The sequence below is a fragment of the Myotis yumanensis genome, unplaced genomic scaffold (assembly GCF_028538775.1).
Source record: "Myotis yumanensis isolate MYYU_CA2020_CCGP unplaced genomic scaffold, mMyoYum1.0.hap1 SCAF_7, whole genome shotgun sequence".
NCBI lineage: Eukaryota > Metazoa > Chordata > Mammalia > Chiroptera > Vespertilionidae > Myotis > Myotis yumanensis.
In genome coordinates this window covers 3,139,768-3,149,993 of record NW_027223758.1, presented here as the reverse complement: position 1 = coordinate 3,149,993, position 10,226 = coordinate 3,139,768, and the positions used below count along the sequence as shown (strand labels likewise).

General features: G+C 63.1%; 1 protein-coding gene across 3 annotated transcripts; it reads right to left on the bottom strand.

Moving 5' to 3' along the window:
• Positions 1 to 243: 243 nt before the first annotated feature.
• On the bottom strand, positions 244 to 10,001 carry GATA5 (GATA binding protein 5). 3 transcript variants are annotated; one of them, XM_070421353.1, is made up of 7 exons: positions 9,765 to 10,000; positions 9,060 to 9,624; positions 7,713 to 7,888; positions 2,791 to 2,916; positions 2,216 to 2,303; positions 1,818 to 1,945; positions 244 to 1,492 (listed from the first exon to the last, which is right to left on the bottom strand). In XM_070421353.1, exons 2-7 carry the CDS (start codon positions 9,601 to 9,603, stop codon positions 1,337 to 1,339), a joined length of 1,218 nt encoding a protein of 405 aa, XP_070277454.1. In that variant the 5' UTR covers positions 9,604 to 9,624; positions 9,765 to 10,000; the 3' UTR covers positions 244 to 1,336. The 3 variants fall into 3 exon arrangements, with proteins under 3 accessions (XP_070277454.1, XP_070277455.1, XP_070277456.1); XM_070421354.1 differs by having other exon boundaries at positions 9,820 to 10,000; XM_070421355.1 differs by lacking the exon at positions 1,818 to 1,945 and having other exon boundaries at positions 1,335 to 1,492; positions 9,765 to 10,001.
• Between the last annotated feature and the right edge of the window lie 225 nt (positions 10,002 to 10,226).

Sequence of the window (10,226 nt, the reverse complement as noted above, 5' to 3'; positions counted from 1 at the left end):
GCCCCGGGGCTGCGCTGATGTGGCCAGGCCCTGCAGCAGCTCCGTGGGTGAGAGGCTGGGCAATGCCTGGCAACCTCGAAGGCATCATCCATTCTGCAGGCGCCCTCAGGGCCCTTGTGTGACGCAAGCTGGCCAGTGATGTCCAGCAGACGGGCCCCTGGGACGCATTTCTGAAAGGGATGGTCTGATGTTGGACTTGTTAGCGCGAGGCCGGGAAGTTCCACAGGTGATAGAGACAGGAAGGCAAAATCAAGGTCTTTATTTTACATATTTTCTTATGGCCTCGTTTGTCTTAAAAAAAAGAAAAAAAAGAAAAAAGGAATGCATGTGGAAAGTGGGCTGGTTGCCCTCAAGGGGCAGCTGTAGGTGAGCGGACATTCTGGAAGCTGGTTTGAATCAAGTTGGGAGTTGGGGAAAGAAACTTTTAATTGGAAGACTTTACTTTTTTTTTTTTTAAAAAAAAATTCCAGTTTCTAGCTTCCCTGGAAAAACCAGGAGGTCTTGTTGGTTAAAGTAGCATCTGGGTACAAGTGCCATGGTCCTCCGGCAGGGTGTGCCCCACTCCCCTCCACTCCCTGTTGCCTCCAACATTAAGCTGTTAGTAGCCACCCATCAGCTCCCGTGGGCAGAGCTGTGTCTAGTTGGCAGGACCAACTTACTAGTAACCACCCGACCTGCGAAGGACTTTTGCAGGAGAAAGGGGGTGTGATAGGTAATTCTGCTGGGACAACAGACAAGCCCGGATGTGCGCTCACCCCACCAGCAGCCTGTGGGTCGGAAAAGGCTCAGGTACTTCACTCTGCCTGTCAGTGATGCTCACACACAGATTCAACCAGAACAAGGTCTTTACTGTCTGCGAGGACGGCGAGGTGCAGGGCTTCCCTCGGGGGGTGAGGGGGTGGGGGGGGGTGGCGCGTGCATGGCCTGCACACCTGCCCCTGGCAGCCCTGCGCTTAGAGGAGAGGTGTCTTCCTGGCCTTGGCCATTCTGGTTTCACAACAAAAGGTTGAGTTTTTCCCAGCAGCTGCCACCTGTAAACATGGCAGTGGCAAGTGTTGACAACAGAATTCAGGTTGGCGGTAGGCACCCCTGGTCAGAGTGGTGTGAAGCCTCGTGCAGCATTTGGGGGTCCCTTATTGGGGGGGCACGAGCCTCTGTCCCCAAGGCCTTCACCCCACTCTGGGGCCTGACTGCCATCTGTCCAGGACTCTCCGCTGCAGGCCCAGTGCCTCGAGATCCTGCTGGCTGCTGTCTCTCCTGGTGGGTGGCCCGGCGGGCTGATCCTTGTGCTGGAGCGACGCAGGTCACGAGGTGGGTCTGGTGGGTGACTGGGAACCTAGGCCAAGGCCAGTGCACACCAGGCCTCCTGGCGCAGGGCCCCTCCCAGTCCAGCCTGGGAGCCCAGGGCCATGGAGGGGAGGGGGAAGTCTTCAGCCTCGAATTTGAACTCCAAGTGGCTGGGAGCCAGGGGGTCGTCCACCTGGCTGGAGGCCTGCAGGGAGGACAGGGATGTGTATAAATTCAGGAACCCAGGCTGCCTCACGTGGGATGGTGGGGTCAGGAAACCTCACCCTAAGGAGTGCCCTCACTCCTGGAATGGAGAGGGGGACCTCTTGTGAGTGTCGACGTGATGACACGCTGGGCTCTCAGCCCGCGTCTAACACAGGTCAACTCTCGGTACCAACGACCAGCTGTGTGGCCAGCCCTGAGCTCCCGGGAGAGGCCTGCAGGGGCCCTGGCCTGGCCAGGGAGTCGGGCTTCCCTGAGGAGGTGCCCGGGAGCCAGCTCTGGGCACCCACCCCGCCCATATGCCTTACCTGGGAGGTGACGCAGGGCCCAGAGCAAGCAGGGGATGCCAGGTTGGGCTTGGGTTTCAGAGTGGCCGCTGAGCTCTCAGGGATGGGGATGGAGGACGGCTGGGAGGCTATGGTGTTCCCTGGGCACCCTGGCAGGAAAGGTGGGGCATTTATAGAAGCTGCCACACAGCCCGTCCCTCCTGCTCAGTGCTGGGGGAGCTCCCTGCCCCTCCCCCAACTGGAGCCATCCCCGAACAGGTGGGAGACAGTGTTTGCAGCGGACATGTAAACCTCGAATGGTGGAAGGTGAGACAGTCCAGGTGATTCCTCAGGGACCACAAGCCCCACCAGAGGGCTGGGAGCCACTAGTGGCTGGGGGTCCCAGCTCCCACCCAGCACCTGGGGCCCTGGCCCTGCACCTGAGGGGCCCTTGGTCTTGGCAACATTCTTAGGCTTCCTTTTCCGAGTCTGGATGCTTTCCTTCTTCATCGCCAGGGGCCGGGGCACCTGCAGAGACATGCAGGGGTGGGCGGCGGGTCCCTCTCCCTGCCCGCCCCTGGGGCCCCTGCCCTAATCTCGGCCCTGTACAGCCAGGAGCCCTGCTGGGCGAGCTGCCGCCTGGGCTGCTGCTTCCCTCCAGGCGGGTGGAGGAGCTGTCCCACCCCAGCCTCCTGGAGCCGTCAGGGCCAGGGGGACCCTGGAGTGCAGAGGCAAGACTAAGTGTCCAGCTGCTGCCCCTGGCTGAATGGCTGTGAGAGAGCCACAGTGACGTGACGAGCCTCAGTGAGCCCATCTGCACAATGGGCCTGAAAGTAGCAGTATGTGGGGCCCCATGTGAAACACGGCCAGCCCCAGCCCCACCCACCTTATTCCTCCCCAGCCCCCTGGTCCCTAAGTGCCAGGAAAGCTGGTCAAGTGACCCAACTGGGGATCCCTGTCCCCAGCTCAGGCACAGCAGCCCTCGGCCTCTCCCCATCCACCCTGCCCCACTCACCCCGTGCAGCTTGGTGTAGAGCCCACAGGCATTGCACACGGGCTCGCCATCTGCATTGCGCCGCCACAGCGTGGTGGTGGTCGTGTGACAGTTGGTGCAGCAGAGGCCGGCACGGCGGGTCGAGGACTGTGGGAGGGGAAGGCCAGTGAGACCCGGTGCTGGGGGCCCAAGGCTCTGGGCTGCTGGGCTAGGCACAGCTGGAGGAGGGGGATGGAAGTGGACTCAGACTGACTGGCAGCCAGGCCTGGCCCACGTGGGGCCGCCAAGGTGTTGTGAGGCTGTCCTGGAGTCCACGCCCCATGAGCCTGGCACAGGTCACTTCACTTTTGGGCCTCAGTTTCCCCAGCAGTGAAATGGGGGTAATACCAGATCCACCGCAGGTCTGTTGTGGGGCTAGGATCTCATGAAGACCCCATATTTCTACGGTGAGTGGCACCTCCAGAGGCCAGGCCCCAGGCTGGACATATGAGGACCTGCTGGTCCTCTGGACACCTGCCTCTCAGGACCTGGGACTCAGCATGGGCGTAAGTCAACAACTCCCCACTGGACAGCGGGCTGAGGGCACCAGCTTCATCGTGCCTCATGTCAGAGTAACCTTCCAAAGGCCGTTCCTTCCCGTGTGTCCTGGCAGAGCTGACCCCCAAGCCTGCAGGTCCATATCTGACGAGGGACCTCAAACCTTCCTATGCTTAGGTGCCTGATGGGGCCCAGACAGCACTAACTCCAGGGATCCTGAGAAAGCAGGCGTTTGAGGCTCAGGTTGGGGACCTAACGGGGCAGAGAATCTGAGGGGCCCTCCCACCAGCTCAGGCATCCCCAGCACCCGGAGCCCAGCCGCCTCTCTCACAGCACAGATTCTGCCTGACTCACATTTTGGTGTTTGGGTGGAGTCTTGTCACCCATAGCCCGGAGCTCCAGATGCTCTGTTCCAGGCCCAAAGGAACCTCGGACCCGAAGTCCTTCCCCGCATTCCAGCAGCATCGCCTGCCGGTGGCACCAGCCCTCCCCATCTACCTGCCCCCAGACTTTGTCCTGGGGGTGCTGCTCTCTCCTCACAGCCACTGCCTCAGATGCCCCTGAACTTGTCCCATCCTCTCCTCCACTTGTACTGCCCCTGCCTGGTCCCCGTGCAGCCAGGGCAGCCTAGGCCCCATCTGCTGCAGAAGCCCGTGAGGACCCCATGCTTAAAACTTCCCCAGCCCACGGGCAATCAAGAGACTGCCAAGCCAAGCCACAAAGGAACCTGACCTGGGGGGCTAGGGGTCGGCAGACAGGGCCAGCCTCAATTTCCCCACCTGTCAGCAGTCTCTAGGATCCTTCCTTCTGCAATGACTGAGGGTAGCAAGCCTTGTTGACCACCCACTTCCCCGAGGCTGTGGTCAGCGGCCAGGGGCGCAGACCTGCCCCCTGTGAATGGCCGGGAAGGAAGTGGGGGCTTGTCTGAAGCCTGGGCACCAGCCACTCCCAAGAAAACACAGGCCCTGGAAAGACCTCTCCACGGGCAGAGGCCACAGACCGACCGCGTCCAGAGAGCAGCCGCTTTCACTGGACACCAGGGTCTCCCCCTGCCCCTCCCTTCTATCTGCCCCTCGGTGCTGGGAGCTGTGCACACAGAGGGTGCCTGCATGCAGAATACATACACAAGCACCCAGCCCCCCCAAAGCATGCGACCCAGCCTCCCTCTCCCAGGGAGTGTGAGGGGACACCGGGAAGCCACGTCTGAGATTCCTACAGTGAGCACAGATCCAAGTTGAGAAATTGGAGATTAAATTAAAATTAAGAAAATGGGGAAAAAACAACCATGAAAAAAATTCAATGTGTTTGCTCATTGAGCTTGCCCTCTCACTAGACTTGTTTCAGAGGGGAAACTGGGGCTCAGAGGCCCTGAGGGGCCATGTGCCCTCAGGTGGGCGGAACCACCTTCCTGGGCCGGACACAGGGCGGACGGAGCCTCCATCTGCCTCCCTCCCAGCGGAACCAGTGCTGGGCCACTCTCAGACCCTGACTGCCAGGCTTCCTCCGCTGCACTTGGTTTTCTGATTTGGTCGGTTCTTTTCAAATGAAGTGAAACTTCAAAGGCTGCGGGCCCAGCAGAGCCACCTGAGCTCTGGGGCACCCAAGGAAGTCGGGGTGGGGGCAGCACTCTCCACACGAGCAGGGACACTGGGAAGGAAATCAGCTGCAGGTCACAGGTGCGTGCAGCAGCCTCGAAAAATGGCTCCAATTTCAAACAGGTCCCCTGCACATCTTGGAAGGGGAAACATACGTGGGGGACATTAATCCGATAAGCTCGTGTCCCTGTTGCTCAGGGCAAATTTCGTGGGGACAAGGGCCTGCGAGGCAGGGCTGTGCCAGAAGGTACACCTGGCCAGTGAACAGTCAGAGCCCCAGTCAAGGTCCAATTTCCTCAGCGAAGAACACTGGGCCCCCACGGCACTGCCACTTCCCGGAGCTGGCACCAGGCTGCCATAGGCCAACGAGCCTACTGTCCCTGACTTGGGCTGCGGGCTCCAATGTCCAGGAGGGGGGCTGATGGGGCTGCAGAGCGCCTGGCCCGACGGCAGGAGCTGGGGAGGCCCACCCACAGTGACGGAAACCACCACAACTATCCGCCCTGTCTACACTGACGGAGACCTCAGGCCAAAGGTGCACCCCAGCCTGCCAGTGACTAAGCAGGCATATGGGACGCAGAGGGCAGCAGCTATGAGCCTGCAGGGAGGGGTGCTTGTTATTGTCACATTCCTGTATCTTGGTGACAAGCTTCTAGGGTGTTTGTAGTCATTTAAAGGTCAGGACAAGTTTTTCCTGGGGAGGCCCCCCCCCCGGGACTTCAGGTCTGGCCACACACAGGGACAGTGAGATACTGGAGTGGGGGGAAGCCTGGGGCCACGGGCCCAGCCCCATCATGGCGGGAGCCATGTGGCTCAAGCTCTGGTCCCGGGACTCTCTGAGAGTCTCGGTTTCCACACCAGCCTGGCCCTGCCGGGACCAGCCACGGGGCAAGCACTGGGGCTGCCCTCCCTGTGCCAGGCAGGAATCGCAAAGTGAGCCAGAGTGAACCCCTAGATGCTGCTTGGGGAGAGACAGGTAAGCCCCCTGCCCCACTTGAGAAAAACGTCCTGGGCGTGTTCCACACTCAGATCAGCGTGGGCCTGGACATGGTGACCAGGCTGTGCACCCTCCACGGCCTATGCCTTGGGGAGATGAGCGGTCTCCGGGGCTCTCCCCCGTAGCAGGCACCCTAAGTACCGTGTGTTCCCAGACCAGCAAGCAGAGGCCTCACCAGGACAAGTGCCCAGGCAGCCTGTTCACAGAGCCAGCCAAAGCCGAAGTGCTCGGCAGAGCTGTCTGATCTGGCCTTTACCACGCGGCGCGGCGACAGTTCCTGAATTCATCGCCCAGGGGCCGGGGCCAGGAGACCCAGGACAGGGGCAGGGGGCTCAGCGTGAGGGGGACTCGGGACCCTGAGGTGGACAGTCCTGGCCTGTACCCAGGGTCTGCCATGGGCTCTGGGTGCCCAGGGCTCTGGCTGTTGTGAGGATAACCATCTCAGTGCTTAGATGGCAGCCCTGCCTGCTCACCCCCAAGTCAGGGGTTTCCTGCTGGGAGGTGGGCCCTACAAAGGTGGGGACACCATCTTGTCCCGATGACCAGTGTGTCCTTGGCACCTGGCTCGGGGCCTGGCACAGGGAGAGTGAAAGAGCCAGAGGAGGGCTGGCCTGCTGCTTGGGGTCCCCCAGTACCTTCCCCTCTTAGCCTGTTTCCCCTCAATGAGGGACACACCAGATACGGGCGGTACAGCACACCAGGGGGTGGGGGCCATGAATGCAGGGGCAGAGATGAGAGTGTGGGGTGATGTGGACTCTAAGGGGCCCCCTCTCTCTGAGAGGCACAGTGTGAGTGGAGGAAGGTTGGGGAACCCACAGAGCCCCAACGCCAGGCCAGAACAGAGGGTGCAAACAGCAGCGCTCTGCTGCTTCCCACCTGCCCAGTCTGGGGCTCGGAGGATGGCCCGATGCTCCCGTAGCCGCTTCGGTTTCTAGTAAACGCCTGCAGCTGAGCCCCCCACCCAGCCCAGAATGGCAACTGTGTGGCTGGGCTACCCCACAGTGTCAGCCAGGGATCAGCCCCCTCCACCCCTGCCAGGGCCTGCTGCACCAGAACTGGCCAGAACCGGCCAGAACCGGCCGACTGACCCTGACAGGACTCATCCCAGCGTGAGACCAGAAGGCTCGGCACCCCCAGCACCGTACCCCTGCCCAGACCTCGGCAGGAGCCACTGGCAGCGCTGCCTCACACAGCTCGAAATCAAGCAATCCCTTCCCCTTCCTTACACAGTCACGGGAACATCAGCGTTCGCCTGTGAACCGTATAGACTAGAGCAAAGCAACTTCACCTCTTTGCTCAGCTTCCGGAGCTCTGCCCCGCCTGGGGCAAAAGTCCGGCTCCCAGGCCCAGCTCCCACCAGGCCCCGGCAGAAGGAACCAAAAGTGAAAACAAGATTTGTCCAGAGAACAACCGAACAACCAACAACCGAAGCCCTGGTCTGATCCCGTCCCTTCAGGATCGGGTAGAAAGTGCTCCCCAAAGGGACATCGGGGACAGCGGACCCAACGCCCCTGCTGTGTCCCCTAACGCTGCACCCACACAGCATCCAGCTTCCCCTCCAGCCCACGCCAGGCCCCTCGTGCCCCCACCACCAGTCACCCTCAAAGCCACAGGGCTGAGCCCCCAGCAGACTGTCCCTATCCAGACTGGGAGACAGGCAGACTCCACCAAGTCGCAGCCTCAAGCTTAGGCAGGAGGTCCTTTGTCCCTTCCCGCCATAGCAGTGGGGAGGCGCCGTCACCCCTCTGGGGGCATCCCCAGAACGCAGCACCTGGGTCTGGACTCCCACGCTGCCAGCTGGGTCCCACACTCACCAGGCGCTTCTGGGGCCGCACCAGCGGCCGGTTGACTCCGTTCATCTTGTGGTAGAGGCCGCAGGCATTGCACAGGTAGTGGCCGGTGCCATCCCGGCGCCAGAGCGGTGTAGACAGGGCCCCGCAGTTGACACACTCACGACCTTCACCAGGAAACTCCTCCAAGAAGTCAGACACTGCAGGGACAGGCAGCTCATGGGACGAGGTCCTGGCGCTCGGGGGCGCCTGCGGCACTTTTTCAAACTTTTAAAAATTGTGCCTTAAATTTATTTTATTGTAAAATATATTTTATCTAGCTGTAAATTTACATGCAGTAAAGTTTGTGCGAATTTAAAACACTCCTCAGGGTTGGTTTTATAAGGTGGGGAAGGTTTCATAAATTAACCGTTGGTGAGGAAACAGGGAACTGCCCAGACCCCAGCCGGGGTCCAGCCCTAGGGTCTGTGATTTCCACCCTGGAGAGGTAGGGGGTCTGCGCAGAGGGAGCCTGGGAGGGGCCTGTCCTGCTCAAAGCGACAGCATCCGCGGGGCCAGATCTCCAGATCCTACAAGAACAAGGCCTGTCAGCCTGGCTGTGGTCGCCACTTCGGGAGGCAGCTCAGCGCAGCCCCCACGGCCTCAGCGGGCACACAGACCCGGCCTCCAGGCCCCTCCAGGCCCAGCCAGGCGCGGGAGTCTCGGGTCGGCTGGGCCGGGGCGGGGCGGGGATCAATCAGCGCGGGTGGGTGGGCGCCTGGGCCCAGCGACCCGCTTCCTGCGCCGAGGAGGAGGCGGCGGCGGCGCCAAAAGGCCGGTCTGGGCTGAGGCTGGCGGCGAGAGGATTGGCCCGAGGAGTCCCCAAGGGCGGCACACCGAGGCCTGGGTTTCCTTCGGCCACGGGGTGAGAAGGTATCAGTGCCTGACTCCGCAGAAGCAGAAACGGGTGGAGTGTTCTCAGCCGTGTGGGTCTGGAATCCGACCACCCCAGCCACTGCGGGGAGGCCGGGGGCCAGGTCCTAACTGGGAGAGAGGAGCTGGCAGCCTACGGAAAGAAACCCGTGGCTTGAACTTCACGAAATCACTTCCGAAACTTTTCAGAGACGTTTACCGTGCAGGCTCCATGGGCACCATCCAAAATGCTGGCTTCGGATGAAGGAAGGTAGACATAGGTACACTCCCCTCTAACGTGTAAGGGAATTCAGGGCCCCGGGCTCCGCGGGGCGGCGAGGCCGTGGCAGACGCTGCACTGTCGGGTCCTGGCGCCCCCGGCTGGGTGCCCCTGGCGGGGAAAGCTCCGCATTTCGTAGGGTGCGGGTGGCACTCGGGGCGGCCGAGGACCCAGTGGAGCTGCCCCAGCCCCGCACTCACCCAAGGTGGCTCTTGGGCCAGGAAGGCCCGCCGGGCGGCCCTGGAGGCTGTGCAGAACGCTGCCCTCGAAGGGTCCGGAGGCCCAGGACTGGGCCACCTCGGTGCTCACGTAGGCCGGGTACGCGGTGGGGTACGAGGCGCCCACAGGCCGCCCGAGCGGGGCCGGGTACGGGTCGCGAGCCAGCAGTGCGCCGTGGTAGGCGCCGCCGTCCCGGCCTCCCGCGCCGCCACCGCCGCCCGGCCCTGGGGAGCTGTGCGCAAAGGAGAAGGAGGTGGCTCCGGCCGGCTGGGAGGCTGGCGGGTGCGGGCTGCCGGAGACGAAGGCCGACGAGTCAGCCGAGGCCGCCTGGACCCACCCGGGGTGCGCGGCGAGCGCGGAGGGCTGAGGGCCGGGCTCACACGCCGGCAGGTAGGGCAGCATAGAGGGGACGCGCGCCGGCGGCACGAACACCGGGGAGCCGGCGCCTGGTGCGTGCAGAAAGGCTCCCGAGTCTGCGTAGGTAGCCTGGCCGGGGCTTGGGGCCAATGCCAGGCTCGGGTACATCTTCCCGGAGTTGGCCTTGACCTGCGGGGAAGAGGGACGGGCCTTGAGGTCGTCACGGCAGCTTTGCACCTCCCGCAGCCCGAGCTCCTGCACGGCAGGTGCGGCACTCGGGCCGCGCTTCCCACTTTCCAGCCGGGCCGTTTTAGGGGCAAGTCCCGGACCTGCGGGGCGGACCGGCGAGGGGTAGCCCGCTCGCAGCCGGAATTCCAAGCTCACCAACTCCACGGTCTGGGCTTCTGAGACTCCCGGGCGGGCTCAGAAAAAGGGTCCGGCGCGTCCCGCCGGAGGGTGCAGGACCTGGGCGCCGGCCCCGCGCTGGGAGAAGGCGCCAAGCCACGGAGCGGCCCTCACCGGCTCGTCGTGCGCGCCCGAGGGCGCGGTGGCTGCGGGGGGCCGGTGACAGGCGGCCTGGAGACTGGGAGCCCGGGGCGCGGGGCTCCGCTGGGAATCCCGGGCGCTCGAGCCGCCCCGCCGCCTCGCCCCGCCCCGCCGCGCCGCCCCTTCCCTCAGGGCGCCCTCTCCTCCCTCCCAGCGGGGTCAGTGCCGGGGCTGCGGCCGCGGCGCCACGTGACCGAGCAGGCTCTGCCCGCGGGCTCCGCAGGAAGGCAACGAGGGCGCGCGGG